The sequence below is a fragment of the Paramormyrops kingsleyae genome, chromosome 18, assembly GCF_048594095.1.
Source record: "Paramormyrops kingsleyae isolate MSU_618 chromosome 18, PKINGS_0.4, whole genome shotgun sequence".
NCBI lineage: Eukaryota > Metazoa > Chordata > Actinopteri > Osteoglossiformes > Mormyridae > Paramormyrops > Paramormyrops kingsleyae.
Genome location: NC_132814.1, coordinates 18,666,326 through 18,684,431, shown reverse-complemented (window position 1 = coordinate 18,684,431; position 18,106 = coordinate 18,666,326). Strand labels below are relative to the sequence as shown.

Genomic DNA, 18,106 nt, shown 5'->3' with positions numbered 1-18,106 from the left:
AATGCCTAAGCCTGAGCCTCATAATATGCCCGTTGAAAGGAGTGACATCAGAGACCTTTGGGAGGAGCCAATCCTCTACAGCAACAGCTACTCCCTGAGTACGGCAGCCGTCAGACCGACCAGACTAAAAGTAGGTATACCCACCTACAGAGATCTGGCCCCTCTCCGGTCTGCGTACCTCAGGGAGTGCCACCACCGAAACGCAAAGTTTACAAAGCTCTCCTCGACAGCAGAGGAAGGTCATCTTGCCGGAGGTAAGATGTTCCACAAGCCTGCCCGGATGGGCCGCCTCAAACTCATGCAGCAGGCGACATCTCAGCACCACACCAACCCCGACCCCCAACAGGCCTGACCCTATTAGCTCTCCAATGATTTCTATCTTCCGGGGATGAGGCTCACCAAAGGCCTTCCCCTATCCCCTTCATGATGCGTGCAGCCTTCCCGTGGTTGGCTGCAGCAGAGCTAGTTCCGTGGAGAGCAGAAGGGTATCGGGCCTGCTTAGACTGAGTTGTTCTGTGTTGTTTTGCGGTGGCTGGAGTGCCAGTCCCTGCACCAGCCCCCAAAATTTTTCCCAGCAAGTTGGAGGACCACTTGCAGGGCCAGGTGCAGTTTAACATCATATCTTTGACAATTACCTAGTAGCTGTGACTGCAGAGATTTTGCCGTGGCCTGACTCCATGGAGACGTGGAACAAAGGGCACAAATTCAGCATTTTAAGTTTTAATTTGTGACAGGAAGAACAAACATGGAGGATAAAGTGGGGCGAGTAGAGGGGCTGCATGGTAAGTGCTGGTTGGGCCGCTGGTTTCTCGCACAGGGGCCGCATGTTTTCAGACACGTTGGCAGGTTCATTACAGCATTACAGTCAGGCTGGAGGCCGGAGCCAGATGCCTGCCTGTGGTAACCGGCGTCATCTTGCATTGTGTTACTTAAATGCATCACAAACCAGGATTCCCAGCTGAGCTGGCTTATTCTAAAAATGGTCAAACATGGGTATCACTGAGCTGTTCTGGAACCATATTCTCAGCTGAAAAGGAAACATATCACAAATGGGCTCCTGAGCAAGGCCCATAGCCCCAGCTACTCACGGGACATTGGCTGACCCTACTGTCTGATTCTCACTATTACACCACAGCAAATTACCTGCTACATAAAGGAAAAGAGCAAGGAATGATACTTGGTATTTTTAAGAATAAAAAGTGCAATATTGATTAACCATGGAAATTAGTGAAATGCACACAAAAGAAGAAGATTTGTAATCTAGATTTAACATGGCAGATGTTGGGACAATCATGTACCATCACTGCTGTAGCAGGAACCTTGCAGATATGAACAAGTACCAGCTGTATTTTGTACACTGTGGTTGTGGTACATAGTGATAACTGGGCACAAGAAATGTACAACATCCCAAACTAAACAGCAAATACCTGCAGTACTTACCAACATGCATGATAAATCTAACAGAAAAATGTCCTAAATTACACCAATATGAAAACTGTAACATTAAATGAGTTCACTGCAACAACAATTACAGCACATAAACGAAAGATTCTGGGAATAAACATAAAGTATAAAATAAATACATTCCCCTCCTTGGCAAATGTTGCGCTGACATGCAGATTAACCCTGGTTAATGGTGTCGTACCACTGCTGAAAGTACATCTTGGCCTCTTCCAGGCTCTTATCATCTGTCTTTTTGCAGTAGACGCGGATTATCTTCTCTGAAAACTTCTTAGGGAGGAGCTCAGAGACCTAAGGTTAGAATGTTAAACAGCACATAAGTGATCAGGCTCTTTCCCAGAATGACCAGCTGTTTACACCCCATTCAAGACTCTGGAGTTAATACATAATGTTTGCACAATTCATGCTCTTTACAAATTACTTTAACCTGAAACCACCTAAGACAGATAAGAGGAGCATCCAGGGGCCTCATTTATAAAAGTTGCGTACGCACGAAAGGAAGTCCAAAATGTGCGTGTGTATCTTCCAAAGCAAAATTTAGGACTTAACAAACAAAACTTGTTGGGGAAAAAATGCAAATATTTATAGAAAGTCAACGGCATGGATAAAGTTTGAAAAGACAAATACTGTAAAGCAGAGAACTGTAGCTAAAGCAGCAGTGTGACTTTACGAATGCTAGCAATTCATATCAGCAACCTGTTCTTTTGGCATGAAAAACTGTCAATCTGAGAATGTTAAGTGGAATTTATCGATTTTATGTATTTACATTGGAGAAATTAATTTTCAAATGCCACATCTTGTCACCACTTACCATGAACTGATGTATGTAGCTAATTGCTCTTAGTGCAAATTTCAAACATTTGCCTGCCACATATGTAGTCTTTAGTCATGAGAATGTGATAAAGCATAATGGCATTCTTATTAGTGTTGATGTGAACAACAGGATTAGAAGAGATCGAGTTTTCAGGAGCCACTAAGATTTTAGTTTTTTACTCTTTTACTTGCTTAAGGATTGCACTGTGTGTACTGTCTTTGCACTTTGTCTGATTCACGTTATATGTTTGTCTACACTATGTACCTTGCTGCTGTTTGCACAAGAATTTCCCTGTATGATCAATGAAGTTTATCTTATTGTGTTTTGCCTGTGATTATGGCTGGCATACTGTATGAACCGATTTAGGCCACCAAGAGCCATTCTTTTAAATGTATGTGCTGATGTGAGCCCCAGATGTCAGGACCTGTGTGTCATGTTCCTGTATGGCCAGCAGAGGTCACTGCTGGCCATTCCATTCCCTTCTGTATGTGTCTATGGAAACCACCTGCCTCTCCTCCGTGCTGTTAGTCCATATATATTACTGTCTGCCTATCCTGTGCTCCCCAGTCCGGTCATTATCGTCATCCATGTTATTCCCTGTGCCATTCCCTATGTGAGCATTTCCTGCGTTTCAGTGTTAGTCTCGCCTTCCCCATAGCTGTTCTCGGTCCCTGGGTTTTATCCCCCTGGTCCTTTGGTTCCTGTTTATGTTTGTTTCGGTTAATAAAGCCCCTTTTCAGTTCACCCTACAGCTGCCTGTGAGTTCTTCCGTTCCCTGATGTGACACATGATCAGAGAGACCAACCATTCAGATTTGGGCTATACCTGCACATACAGTACTAATCAAAAGTTTGGACACGCCAAGCTGCCTCCAAAGGAGAGTGATAGTGTTGTTTCACATGACCTGGCCATCTGACCTAAGCACAGAAGAAAAGGTTTTGGAGGAGTCTGACCAGAGAGTGAAATAAAAGTGGCCAATGAGTCCTCAGTATATGTGGGACCTCCTTCACTACAGCTGGAAAAACATCCCAGGAGGCCTCCTCATGGAACTGGCATAGAGGAGAAAGCAGAGTCAGCCAGTGCCTAGAGCAATTGGGGTTAAGGGCCTTGCTCAAGGGCCCAATGGTGGCATCATTCTGTTGACCATAGGATTTAAACCAACAACCTTCTGAGCCTCAACCCACAGAGCTGCCCCCTCAACAAATTAATTTGACATTTTTTGTGTTTAATATTGTTTTGGTCAGTGCATAAATCCAGATATGTGTTTCTATGGGTAGCTGTGTCTAAACTTTTGATTGGTACTGTATAGAGGTTCTGCCTACAGTTGGCTTTCTAGCAACAGGCCCCTACCAGAGGGAACTGGCATGCTGATTGGTGATGTCACAGCCAACCGTCAGCTCCTTCATGCCATCCATGTTGGATGGCATAACAAAACTGGCAAGGAGCTACATCACATTTCCCTGTATTGTGGGTCAGCAGATGAATCCATGGTTGCCAACCTTAAATTTGTGATTTTACTGACAGGACTGACCACAGTTTTTACTGACACCATATTTTTACCTTTTTTAAGGACAATCAAATTTATTTAAGGATTAAATTTAAAGGGCAACTTTAATATAGACTGTCTGTAAATTTACAAACAGTTGGCAACCCTGGATAAACATAAAAACTAAATTTGCAGCAATTTCTGGTTTACAGTCGCGATTGTCAGATTTTGTGATAGAAAGGCTTGATTTGTGTATTATATGAACAGGCAGTTTATTTGCATGAACATTTATATCGGGTAGCATACCTTTTCTTCAGGTAATTGGAACGCTTCGTCAGGCTTATCCTTGCGGTAAAACCGCATGGCATCGATGGGGTTCTTCTCCTCCATTCCATAGTCCATCTTTATTTCCTGAATGATGGCAGAAAAAAACACTTTTGATGAGTATCGTGACAAATGGCATGAAATCAGTAACCTGTTGTTTCCATGGCAGGAAAGAGCAAGGAAAGTTGGGTATTTGTATAGTAGCCTGATAAGGGCTTTATAACCAAACTTACTTCAATGATGATGTCCTCTGCCTGAAGTTTGACATCCGACTTGGGTTTATTTTTATACCACTCATGAAATTCCTCCTAAGGGGAAGTAAATTTATCAATTAAAAACATCAGTAAATGGGGTACATAGGGGTACATCAGCAACAATCTCCACCCATTTCCTCTATGTACTAATCTGAGTTTTACGTGACAATCTTCACCTGCTTGATCTTGAATTTTTGGTGTGGCACCTCTGTCACAAGCCTGTAATGCTTACGCTTAACAATCCTCTTCAGGATCCCCTTTGCCTCAGCAAGATTCCTATCCGTGGAGTTCAGGATCTTGTCAAACACATGGTCTAGGGAGGGAGATTGACAGTCCAGCTGACCAATCAGCAGAGTATTTAAGGAAATTCCACTCCACAGACACACCCAAGACTGTCAGATCTCAAACAAGACAAACAACTGTGGAATTTTCTCGAACACACCGCACACAGTTCTTGAAGGTATGCATGAAACTTTTATTTCTTCAGTTCTCTCTATAAACCTGGTTGATTTAGGGATGATCAGTAAAACTGATAAGATCCCTTCCATTTTCTAACAAGATGCCAACTAGAAGACCTGACCTGTCAGCTTGGTGTAGGCCTCCATGTCATAGATAGTTTCGGAGAGGGAACGCATCCGGCCCTCAGAGCCAGAGGTCTGGATATACTTGTCAGCCTTTTCAAAAGCCTCTCCTATCCTGAAAATACAGAGGAAAATCCCAATAGTCAAAAATAGAACTGGGTTCTCCTAGAAATCTAAGCAGTGACTGTATCACCTGAGGCAGTTGAGGAAATTCAAAATGTCCTTTGCACTGCAAAAAACCTTCTATAGCACGACTGTGGGATCTGGGCTTTCTGGGAGCATCACTGCCTGTTATGGCAGCTGTAGAGCCCAGAAGAGGGTGATCCAAGAGAATCACCTGTAGGATATGTACATCCAGCAAAAAATGTTTTTTTTTTCTTACTGGAATTGTTTTATTGTTATTATTAATAATTTATTTAACTTAGCACAGAAACAGCTTATGTGATAACTGTTTTATGTTTGATTGTTCTCTGTTAATTTAACCCCTATGTACATGGGACATTCAGGAAGTTACTTTATTAAGGGTAAAAAGCAGTCGAGCATTGTCTGCAAATACAGCACTTAAAATGCGTGTGTAAAAATACAATTAGTTTGCCACGTTCTGTTCGCTAGCAACCCAGGACTTTTTTGACAAATAAATGACCATTAAAAAATTTTACGTTAAGCTATTTTGCCTTAAATTTAAAGTAAACTGTTGTGGAAGTAGCGTACATAGTATAATCTGACTAATTTTACACATAAACAATATATGTATGTGCTCATCGTGTTAGCCACCACATGTAAAGCAGTTAACCAAGCTTTCAAAATAATTTTAGACTCCAATAAATTGCAGTGATACAGCATTGTTGTGTTTTTGGTTCCCACAGTACATGATTTGGTGTCATTTTGTTGTTCTTGTATGTTTTTGTGTTATACAGTGCTGTGTGACTTTTTTGTTTGTTTTTGAACTGTGTCTTGAGATCTAAAGAGATCTAAAGTGCATGCGAGTGCTTCCTCTTGCCAGTGAACTTTACATACTGTAATGTAGAACCTTGCAAGGTTGAAATTGGTGTCTTTGACATGAATAAGCATCAATTTGCTAATGAAAAATGGTCAGTCAGTGACAATGAGAAAGTGGAAACCTGTACTATACTGTCATTCAGCATTGTGGAGCTCAGGAGCAGACTGACACTGACATACTGACAATATATCTAAGCATTTTGACTCTCATGGTTAAAATGATGCAGGTTGTACTATTCATTTTCGTAGCACTGACTAATTCCTTGGGGAAATTATTTGCTTTTGAAACATGAGTTTTTGTTTTGGGTTAGTTACAGGCTTTTGCAGCTAAATCATAAATTATTACAATATGCAGGAACTGTTTTGAGAAATGCTCTTATAGTCTTGAGAATATTAAATATGTTTCCCAAAATGTGGCATAGCAATTTAGAAAAAGTCACACCACCAATTAAAAACTAAACTATGACTGCAACAAAATGATGTACATTGGGACCCAAATATACAACAATGCTGTATCACTGCAATTAATTGGATGTATTTTTAAATTATTTTGAAAGCTCGATTAAATGTTTTGCATGTGGATGCATATATAGTTTTGGGTGTAAAATTATTTCAGTGGGAAACTACATCATCTTTTTTGACCAACGAGAATAAAGTTAGCTTTCTAGCAACAAGAAAATTGTGCCAAATGATGACAATTGTACAAAACAATTTCCATATACAGTAAGTATTAAAACATTTGGAAATTTGTGTGAAGCAATGAGAAATTATGTTCTGCTGTGCAGAAGTGACATTATGGTCTGGTGATTAAAGTTTTTGTTTTGCAAATGTTAAATACCATTTGAGAAATGCTCCAAAACCATCAAGAAAATTTGTAATTTAGTTTTTCTACCTTGTTTATTGCACAGTCTGGAGTAGTGGCAATTTAATTTCACTGCTGGTGTAACATTACAGTCATACATATGACAAAGAAAAAATTCTTGAATCTTGAATTTGAATTTTCCTCCATACATCCCTGATTGGTCCACCAAATCATCTTCACACATACCATCACGGTTCCATTCAAGCTGCTTGCAAAATCCTAACCGATTCATCTAATAAACCACTCCACTGGTCAGACAAAAGCTTCCCAGTGGAAATCAGCCAAAATATAAAGTATGCAGCAGGTTTCTCCAGCCCAGATCCCCCATGAGTGTGACGTGAACATAAAGGTTCACAGCTGTTTTTACTTCTGGTATTGAACACAGATTCTGGAGGACAGTACAGGGCCTGTGGTTTTTCATATGGTAACACTCACATTTTCTCCATGATGAACACCACTTTGTGAAGGCAAGCCCTTTGGTGGAGGCGATGTCTAATATGAAAGAATTCATAGAGATTGTCTAATTCCTGCAGAAGTGAAGGGTTTACGGTTAATACAAACAACAAAAATTAAGTCAGGCACTGAGCTGAATATTGGTTATTAACTTTTGCATAAATTCAAGAACTTTTTGTGAGGTTATATTTTACTACGTAACTAACCCCGATAACATCCAAAGTAATATGCGCATTTTTATATGTATTGATATAAAAATGATATTTGAGTACATAAGATAAACCACTTCTAGTGATAATTTAAAATAGTTTCTCTTTAGAACTTTTATTATATTACATGTAATATTATACAGTTTATGAGAGATTAAACTAATTTCTAGAGAAAGGCAAAGTTTAGAGGAAATACTTTATCTCTGGTGCAGATTTGCTTCCTCCCATTCACCTCACACACACGGGCAAACGACAGGAAGCGTTTGTAGTCAAAATCATTCTTGATGCCCAGGTGGTGAGCGTCTCTAACAGGGGACACAAGGGAGATGAGATCAAAGGCAGGTAGAGCTGCAGGACCAAAAGCTTAAACATAAGGATGAGAATTTATGGATTAGGTTTAAGTTGAGGAAAACCAATTGTCATAGAAGGACAACTTAATAACCAATAATTTGAGTAAAACAAAGGGGCTGGTTTTAATAAATCTATGTGCAGCAATTATCATACCTCTATAATCAGCTGGGGCCTGATAATCACTGACCTCCACCAGAGCTGAGAGGTACAGAAGCCTTACCTAGCAAAATAATCCCACTTGTCCACATCGATGCCATTTCTTTTATTCGCCACTATGTCGTACAGGAAGGATTTGGATTCCGGGCGACCTTTGTACTTCCACTAGAAAGAGGAGATGAAAAACACAAAGCACAGAAGCTAAAGCTTGGATCAGAGTCCGTTTGGATTATCAGATTTAGATAATGACATCCAGTGCAGCTCCTTGACCCCATGGAAGATGGAGGTTTCTCAGTTTAACATCCCTGTGTACAATCACTTCATGGTTCCTGTTGGACCTTCGACAAATTACAGAAATCAGAGTATAAAGAAATAATACTATATGATAATAAATATTTTATGTTTAGTTGAAGTTATTGCTGCACAAAGGGGGGGGGGGTGTCACACTAGTTACTGACAGCTATGGTTCATATACTTTGCATAGACAAATATGTCATTGGGTCATAATGTTTTTGTGTCACTTGTTTAATTTAGTTTTCTTTATGTACATTAAGAATGTCTGTTCCAATCATGCTTAATCACATTTTCACAATTCCAAGTTTACTGGTTAAGTGACAGAGCATCTCAACCTGGGCCTCTCATCCATCATGCCAGGTTTTCAGTCCCCTGGCCCCTTAGACCAGCAGTCCCAACACAACTGGAAATAGGGAACTGGGGGACTCGGTACCATTGACTGGATGGATAGTTCCAGGATGAGATTGTCAGGGTCAGCACCTGTCCAACCCTGCCCTTCGTGTCTCCTCCCTGTTTGGCCAGCAGGTGTTGCTGGTCATCGTGTCCTCCTCCCTGTCTCTTGCTCTTCAACCCCAGTGTGTTCTCCCTACTCTGCCGCATGGTTCAGTGGGTTGAGCATGCGGTTCCAAAACCGTTAACTCTCCATTCACAGGTTTGAGGCAAGCCTCTGTCCAGCCTCATCTGCTTACTTATATTTATTGGTTTTCTGTTCCCCAGTGTTTTTAAGGTTGTTAAGGTCATGTTTTTAGCAATTTATAAACACATTCATAATGCATTATAATGCAGTCACAAAGCATTATAAACATGGCTATAAATATTTATAAAAAGGCATAACACATTATAATCATGTTTATTATGCATTATGAATGCCGTATGAAGTTCTCATCTATAATGCACTATAGGTACCTTTATAATGCATTCTTAATACTTATACTGACCATTATAATGCATTATAAAGGTACCTATAGTGCATTATAGATGAGAGCTTTGTATGGCAGTCATAATGCATAATACACATGGCTATAATGTGTTATACCTTTTTATAAATATTTATAGCCATGTTTATAATGCTTTGTGACTGCATTATAATGCATTATGAATGTGTTTATAAATTGCTAAAAACATGACCTTAAGTAAAGTGTTACCAAACTAACAAGAATTTCTTCTGTTCTCCAAAAAGTTACTGATGCCTTGTTGGATGGCTAGATGAACACCGCTTCAATTCCCAAACCTCCTCAGGGACACCTCAGCCATTACATGTATTTATTACATTTCACCACCAGCTCACTTAATTTAATTAGTTAACAAAACTGAATGAGGCATTGATTAGCCATAGGAGGTGTGTTAGTGGTCAAGTCAAATAATACATGGGTGTATTGGATGGTTGGTGCAAATACTGTGATGACTTTAGGAGAGGTTTTGAAATGACTAAGCTGGCATGCTGTGATGGAAATAATATTATAGTTCTTCACCAACATGAAGATCATTTGAAAACCATTTTCTTGCACTTTTGCACAGTACTGTATGTATGCGATCATCTTGTTAGCCACCACATGCAAAACAGTTAACCAAGCTTTCAAAATTATTTAAAAATATTTTCAATAAATTGCAATAATACAGCATTTTTGTGTTTTTGGTTCCCAAGGTGCATGGTTTTGTTGCCATTTTGCTGTTTTTGTGTTATACAATAGTTTGGTTTTGTACTGTGTCATGAGATCTGAAGAAGTTACATGTGCATGCAAGTACTTTCTCTTCTGAACTTCACATACTGTAATGTAGAGCCTTGCAATGTTGAAACTGGTGTCTTTCACATGAAGAAGTTGTCAGGATCAGCACCCCTCCAATCCTGCCCTTCGTGTCTCCTCCCTGTTTGGCCAGCAGGTGTCGCTGGCCATCCTGTCCTCCTCCCTGTCTCTGGTCCTTCAGCCCCAGTATGCCTAAGTCTTTGTGTGTTTTCCTTGTTACCCGGACTGCTGTATACCTCTGTAGGTTGATCATATGGCCCTGAGACTGTAAACCTGCTGCTCATGCGTTTGAGGCTTCCTAGTCTTCTCTAGAGTTGTTAAGCCTTTTAAGTGTTTGTTAGGTTCCCTGGTTCCTGGGGGGTATTTCACAAAGCAGGATTTCTTGCTTTGCCAGATGACTTGTCAGAATTAAGGTAGTCTGGCCTGCGTTTGTTCATTTTCCCAGTCAGTCATGGTGTTAAGTTTCTGTATTCATATTACTGTGCATTTGGTACGCTGCTTGTTTTACAGTCCTGCTCCCTGTGTTGCCATTTTCCTTTGTTATGTTACTTAATGATCCGTGTAGTTGGCTCTTATATTTGCATGTTAGTTTTGGACCCATTGTGGTCCCTTTAACTTGTGCTTTTCCCCAGTGTGTTCTGTTAAATTCAATAAACCTTTCATTGTCTCGGAACTGCAAGTGGCTCGACACCTATCTCCCCATCTGCACCAAGCCATACCGTAATGGAAGTATCAGTTTGCTGAAGGAAAATGATCAGTCAGTGACAGTGAAAAAGTGGGAACTAACCTCATTCTGAATTTTGGAGCTCAGGAGTATACCTATACTGAGGCACTGACAATATATCTAAGCATTTGAACCTCGTGGTTCAACTTTTCATTTTGGTAGCACTGACTAATTCATTGGTGGAGTTATTTGCTTTTGAAACACAAGTTACTTGTTTTGGATCAGTTACATGCTTTTGCAGCTAAACCATACTGTTGTGCTATATGCATGATCTGTTCTGAGAAATGCTCTTATAGTCTTGAGAATGTTAAGTATGTTTCATGAAACACGCTAAAGCAATCGAGAAAAACTGCAATAAAATTCCACTACTCACAGGATCCTTGCACTTGGTTGAGTTGTCACAGAAATCCAGGCACTTGGTTAAAATCACACACGGATCCAGGAACCTGGTTAACTTCTCGCAGAGATCCAGGAACTTGGTTGACTTGTCACCCAATCCCAGGGACTCGTTCAGCTCATCAACCAGATTCTTGTACTCATTTGGCTCCAAGGGTCCATCAATCTGCTCTATGATGAACACCAGGTCCTCTGGCAGCTTGAGATTATACTTCTCCATGTCCACCTTCAAGTTGTTCACTTTGACCATGTGTTTAAACATCTCCACACTGGCCTTCTCATGCTAGGACAGACAGACACACACACATGGAAAGACACTGTTGAACCAGGTAGATGCAGGTTTAACACTGATCCATTAGCTGACATGAAAGACCTAAAAATCCCAACAAACAACCATTAAAAAAAACCCATTACCTTCCACTCTCGGCATACTTTTTTGATAAACATTTTATCAAACATATGAGAGAAGGGGCCATGTCCTAAACACAAGAAGAATTCAGATTTTAAATCCAGGGTACTGTTCATACCTTGATTAATGTTTAGGCCTTGTACATCATTCAGCAATATATCATCCTTATTTACCCAGAAAGCAAAATAATGATAAAACAGCTGTGAAAAGTCACACAGTCGTGGAGAGAGAGCAGGGCAGCTGGAACGGACACTAACACATACAACATGCACAGCTTACCCAGGTCATGGCAAAGACCAGCGATCTCCACACACAGCTTATCCCTTTTGCTGATGTCCAGCTCTGGTTGCTGTTCTCTCAGGGCCCGGACCAGCCGACCAGCCAGGTGTGCCACTCTGCAAGAGGAACCGGAAGCCAGACATGACCTCCAGGGGATCTGAGTACTCTTAGGCAAACATGCACTGACTGGCTGGTACACAACTTTACAAGGAAGAAAGCTTAATACTGAAGTAATTCGCAGGAAGAAAACTTCATGCCTTTTAATAAACTTTGCATCCCAGGCCAGATCAAAACAGAGGATGAAACACAGAATTTTACATGTTAGACACAATAGAATGAATGAACGCAAACTTGCCCGATGGAGTGCTCAAAGCGATTGTGGCTGGCTCCTGGGTAAACAAAGTATACTGCCCCCATCTGCTTGATGTTACGCAGCCTGTTGAACTGTGGAGTGTTTATGATGCGCACAAGCAGGGGGTGCAAAGAAATGTGTCCATGGACGGAGTCATTGTACACCTGTGAAGAACAAGAGATCCTCTGTAACCACCTAACTCAACAGTTATATTTGACCACACCCTTCAGTGAGCAAACATCCAGCTTTACCTTAGAGCCTGGTGGTCTTTGGGGCACCACAGCGCTAAGAGAGGAGAACAGATAGAGCATGAATGAGTTAGTCATCAAAACCACAGTCTGGTATGACTGCATTTTTCTTGGCATCATAATCAGCAAACTCACCAGATCCCCATCTCCTCTAGTTGAGTGTCTATGAGGTACAAGCAAGCCAACCACAGTGATCTACTTATCTAAGAGAGAAAATGATACATAAAAATCACCTTCCACCCAATGAGATCCCTGGAACACACAGGACCCCATTTTAACTTTCTAAAGTGCACAGAATGAAGCGCACCGTGCAACTTCTATTAGAGTGTGGCCAACGCACTTCTCTCGACATGGCCCAGAAGGGTTGTACTAAGTCTCCTAATTAGTCATGTTGTTAACCAATCAGTGTCATCTCCCATTCCCTTTAAGAGCCAGGTGCGCTTGCACCTTGGTGGATTGTTATTATAAAGCAGATTTGCCAGGTAGTGAAAAAGATACGCTTCTCTAGAGAGGAGACGGATCTGCTTGTGTGTGAAGTGAAAGCGCATGAGCAGACCATCTACAGCAACAGCAGGATTCCACTAAAGTAGACGTCTGCATTCCCACGCGACGCAGCAATATAGTGCAGCATGGAAGAAATTTTCATTTTTGAATGCAGGAGCTGGTGGGAATTAGGTTACTGATATGTTTGCAGGGGCAGGAAAAAAGTTAAATAAGTATTACTCAGAGCCAGTATGAAAATCTGTAATACCTGAGGATTCAAATGCCTGATTAAGGAAAATTGAATATAAAACGTTATACAGGGTTGCTAACTCTCACGCATCTGACATGACAATCATACATTCAGACTCTCACAATCACACAAGAAATCTTTCGGTAAATCTATATTATTCCATTATAAACCTAAAATTAGCTACATCAAAGGTGTTGGGGTAGTTTGCAAACCCTACAGAACATTTACAAGGAAATAAAATACAGTGATACCTCAGTTCTCGAACTCATTAGAACTCTAATTTCTTAAAAGTTGAACCAACCAGTTAAAAAAAAATTACCTAGAGCTCTATCTGAATCTCAGAAGTCAAACCGTGAACGCCGACCTAAGATAACTTGTACGCGCTGGGAAATGAGTCATGCGGCATGTCGTTCAGCAGAAACAAAGGGTAACGCTTCAGTCTCAGCCTCACATTGGCTGTGATAGCATCGTGCATGTTTACACTAGCCGAATATATATATTTAGACAGTAAAATACATTTAGACAATGATAGATAGTAACAGTAATTATTATATAATAAAATACATTTAAAAATAAAGATTTCTTATTCACTATTTTAATATTAATAATAAACCATTAATACGTTTAATTATAATAATATTGTTGTGCCCAGGTGACTGAACGGAGACAAAGGCGCAGACATCAGGGTATCGGGGAATACATGGTTTAATTACAGGTAAGGCAGGCAAAACACAGACGGACAATACAATGACCGGACTGGGGAAACAAACTGAAACACGGACTAATGACAACAACCAGAAACAGCTGATCACACTGGGATTCCACACGGGATTAACAAGGGGCCGTGGCACACGGAAGGAGCGGACGATCGGGCAGGACACATTATTTGGATACATTTATTTTTTTGACAAATTACTGTTTTGATAAATATGCTTAGATGTGTTTAGTACAGTATATGCTCTTCTTGTTTTATCCGGTTCATTTTGTGTTTAAATGCTAAATAAAAAAACATATTTAGGTGTAATTTTTTGGGGCCAGGAACCAATTAATTGGTTTTCCATTATTACTTGTGGGGAAAATTCGATCAGAACTCGAACTTTTTAGGATTCAATCCGGAGTTCTGAACGGATTAAATTCGAGTTCTGAGGTACCACTGCAAATGTGAGTGCATATGTGCATATGTGGTTAGATCTCTCTCCAGCCAGATGGTCAGAGTCGACAACCCTGCTCTTTAACTACTTAATGTCAAAATAAGTCATGCTAAGTTCATACTGCATGATTTTCAGCGAATCCCGCACACCGATAGTTTTTGGAGATTGCTGACAAAACCCCAGATTGGAGGCAAAGCAGTGTTCGTTCGGCGGTCGTTGCTATGTGTAAATTGCTTGGTGGAGTCGCCGATGCGTCACAGATAAACACAAATACTGTTTCCTGAAAAATCTATTTATAACGACGGTTACTTTGCCTCACGTTTCTAATATGTGTACTCATTTTATTAAAGTGTATCAACAATTTGTAATGCGTTGACAATAGAATTTTGATTTCCTGGTGTCATTCACACGTATGATTTTGTTACAACCAGGTAGCGGTGCTATCGGCGGGGCCTCCGCCCCTGGGCCCGGGCTCTGCCCTGGATCGCAGAGGGCCTTCCCCCACAGCCAAAAGAGGACCCTCCCATATACTAAATACTCATAAAGTCATACTGGGTAATTACTCCCAAGCTCTTGACAGCTAAAACATGTTATTAAAATTTCAGTTGTGACTTGTGATTTTATATATCTGTCATTTTTTGTATACATTCTTCTTATGGTGGGTGTATGGTGTAATTTTTATTTTTTAGAAAAAAAAATCTGTAAAATCCTTACAACAAAATTAAAATATAATACATAGTAATATTTTGAAGTCAAACTAAGCTGTTCCTTTTTATTTAATGGTTTTCCGATTGAGGAATTTGCAAAAAACTGCAGTGCATGATGGGTGTCACGATCCGCTCCATCCGATCCCGATGTGTGCCACGCCCACCTCGTTACCTCGTGTGATTCCCTGATTGTGATCACCTGTGTCCTGTTATGTCTGGCTAGTCTTTTGTATTTAGTCCGTGTCTCAGTTACTTTCCCCAGATCTGTCATTGTATTGTCACGTCAGATGTCCGTGCCTGTCTGTCCCTACCTTAATAAACCCCGTTACCCGACTTCCTGGCTGCTCTCGCCTACTTCCCCGGCTCGCCTACCGTCCGAACGTAACAATGGGTAGGATCTAATGGTTGCTGTCGTCCTCGTCCGTCTGACGACATACATCTAGACTATATGCTCTTCTTGTTTTATCCGATTCATTTTGTGTTTAAATGCTAAAAAAAAACATAGACTAGGAAGGTGCATGCCTGGTTGCGTTTGTTTCAGAAAGAAATTCAACATGTTTAAAAGTAAAAGTGGGGCACAAAAGAGGAAGAAAAAGAAAAAGAGAACTTTGAGCAGGTTCTGTTCTAATAGGCTGTTATATGCCGTTGGCCTTCTGTTCGTTTGCAATTTTGCCATGTAGACTACATTTGTGTTTTAATTTGTTTGCAAGGTAGGGTACCTTCTTTAAACAGCGTTTTGTTAGACTACATATTTCGGGATGTTTTAGTGTAGTCTTTGTAAATATGTATATAGTTTAGCCTAACCCAGCCACTTGGGAGCAAGCCAGCTCAGCTAGGTGCCAGTGTTCTGTCATAAAATCCTACCTATCGAGACGTGCTATCGAACCTTTCTGCGCATGTGCAGTTCCACCGTCTTGGGATTAGGGTTAGGTTTTAGGGGTAAGGGTTTTAGGGTGTTTTGGGGGGTTAGGGTAAGGGCTATCGATTAGCACTACGATAGCATTTTTCGACAAGGCAGCATTAATCGACAGAACACCGGTCCCAAGCCCGGGTTAATGGGGAGGGTTAGCGTCAAGAAATAAAGAGACTGTATCTTCACTGCATCACTGGTGTCAAAATGTGGGAAATATGTGGTTGTATAAATAAATGCGTTAAAGTACGTTAATGATTCTGTGCTGTCTAAATTGTATAGAAAATTCTAGGCATAACCAAACAAATCTCCTCCTGTCTGAAAAGACGTAGAAAACGCAATTTAGCCACCAAAACTTTACAGTTTTTGTGAGGGACAGTCAAATTCTCTCGTTAAGTTTTTTGTGATCCTGCACTTACACTTTAAAACTCGTTTCAGCACCTCCACATACATGCGTGGGGGGGGGGGGGGGGGGTTTGTTTTTCCCAGTGCAGACATACGTTTTGCAATCTTCAGAATAGTACTGGGCGGTTAGCTGTTGTACAGTAACAGCAGCTAGCAGTGAATTATAACGTAACGTGTCAGTCAGTTGCAAGCAAAAGAACACCGATGTTGGTTAGCAGCTATGCTCAAGGATAATCACACCCTCCCCTGAGCAACGACTTACTCAGGACCAGCAGAAGCTAACAGGACCCAAGGCGTCTCAATCTGTACCAATCCACTTACGCCCCAACACTTTGAACGACCGGTGCTTAATAAAAGACCCCACACCAGAAACACACACATGTGCACCTGGCTGAACTTGGAAGCAAATGAAAAGAAGACTGCTCTGATTAGCTACATATCAAAAGAATATTTTACTCATAGGCTGCAGTCATGCCAACAATACAAATCATTTTAAGACTGACACACCCATGGGCGCTCAGTAAGTGCAATTGGGTGTGGTGTACCGCAAGATCCCTTCAAAGCGCATGACTAAATGGGAACAGGTACTCTCATCATCATACATAAAACATCAGCTCTCATCATCGACATCTCATGATTTAGACTCTTATCACTCTTCTGCCAGCTGACCCTCCTTACCTGCGTTGCTGCCGGCATAGACTCCTTTGTTGGCATCGGCTCATGCAGCTCAGCATCACACCTTCTAAAGTCCTCTAATGTGTCCTCATTTATGTCCAACCGACATCCTCCACACATGGCAATGTTATGCAACATATAACACGCTACAGTGAATGCCGTGACCTTCTGAGGGCTGCCTTGTAATGTTACACCTGACTTATCTAAATATCTGAAATGCATTTTCACCAATCCACAGGTGCTGTCATGAAACAGCATCCCCAATGTGCCTGGCCACACCTCATTAAAAAAAACTACTCCTAAAAATGTGAAAATCATTCGCTATTTTGACAATGTGTGTGCGTGGCATGAAAATGAGCAATGTGCTTGTAAGAAACTAGCAAAATCATTTTGTGTTGCACTTTCCGCCAGTGGATAATAGGGCCCCAGATCTCCTTGGGCAACTGCGGGGTTCAAGCAATGTACTCAAAATAATTGAAATATTAGTCAACTTCAGAATCTCAGAATGGAGGCACCAAATGAATATGCTTACTCACGTCAAAACCTGCTGGAGATTCAGACACTTGGATGGTTCCCTCCCGGCTTGGGTGCTCCAGCCCACAAGGATTGCAGTTCCAGCTGATCCGCCTCTACTTCTTCTACAGCCTCATTCTGCGAGTTATTGTGAGGCACTAGATGTTCAGGTTGATGAATAACTCATGAAAACTAGGACCTGCACCAGATATTCTTGTCGCTTCTCCTCTGGCTCCACCTCCTTCAGGTGCAGAGCCAATGGAGATTCAGAGGCGGTGCTGTAGGTTGGTGTGTTCTGTTTTAGGATATTCAGGCAGAATTATTACCACCCCAGTCATAGTTGTTTTGTATCTGCTTTGAAAATTGGTCAACTGACTGTTCCAACGCAAATGGTCAATAAACAGGCCAGAAAGCAGTAAAGCACATCAACCACATTATTCCCAACACTTATGGAATACATCAAACATGCATGTTATTATGTACGTTTGTGAAATACTGAGTGTTTGACCCAACTGAATGGCTGTTTCTTGATCTGATGCCTATTAATGACTCCTGATTTTTTGCTGTTTAGGGTCATGGATTGCATTTGCTTTTTGTCCTAACACACTTCTGCCT

General features: G+C 41.0%; 1 protein-coding gene across 4 annotated transcripts in view; it reads right to left on the bottom strand.

Annotated features, from left to right (window-relative positions):
- Positions 1-18,106, bottom strand: part of LOC111837111 (deoxynucleoside triphosphate triphosphohydrolase SAMHD1-like) — a 67,292-nt gene that overhangs the window by 25,734 nt on the left and 23,452 nt on the right. Inside the window, exons 1-15 of one of the 4 annotated variants that reach the window (XM_072701802.1) lie at positions 17,511-17,716; positions 12,533-12,600; positions 12,401-12,434; positions 12,153-12,313; positions 11,798-11,913; positions 11,524-11,588; positions 11,087-11,392; positions 8,015-8,115; positions 7,640-7,748; positions 7,217-7,308; positions 4,920-5,035; positions 4,516-4,652; positions 4,319-4,393; positions 4,068-4,172; positions 705-1,752 (exon numbers count right to left, since the gene is read on the bottom strand). In XM_072701802.1, the coding sequence (XP_072557903.1) occupies positions 1,621-1,752; positions 4,068-4,172; positions 4,319-4,393; positions 4,516-4,652; positions 4,920-5,035; positions 7,217-7,308; positions 7,640-7,748; positions 8,015-8,115; positions 11,087-11,392; positions 11,524-11,588; positions 11,798-11,913; positions 12,153-12,313; positions 12,401-12,434; positions 12,533-12,543 (1,560 nt within the window). In that variant the 5' untranslated portion in view covers positions 12,544-12,600; positions 17,511-17,716 and the 3' untranslated portion in view covers positions 705-1,620. Of the gene's footprint in view, positions 1-704; positions 1,753-4,067; positions 4,173-4,318; positions 4,394-4,515; positions 4,653-4,919; positions 5,036-7,216; positions 7,309-7,639; positions 7,749-8,014; positions 8,116-11,086; positions 11,393-11,523; positions 11,589-11,797; positions 11,914-12,152; positions 12,314-12,400; positions 12,435-12,532; positions 12,601-17,510; positions 17,717-18,106 lie in introns of those variants that run through there. The other 3 variants (XM_072701803.1, XM_072701809.1, XM_072701810.1) reach the window with 3 other exon arrangements.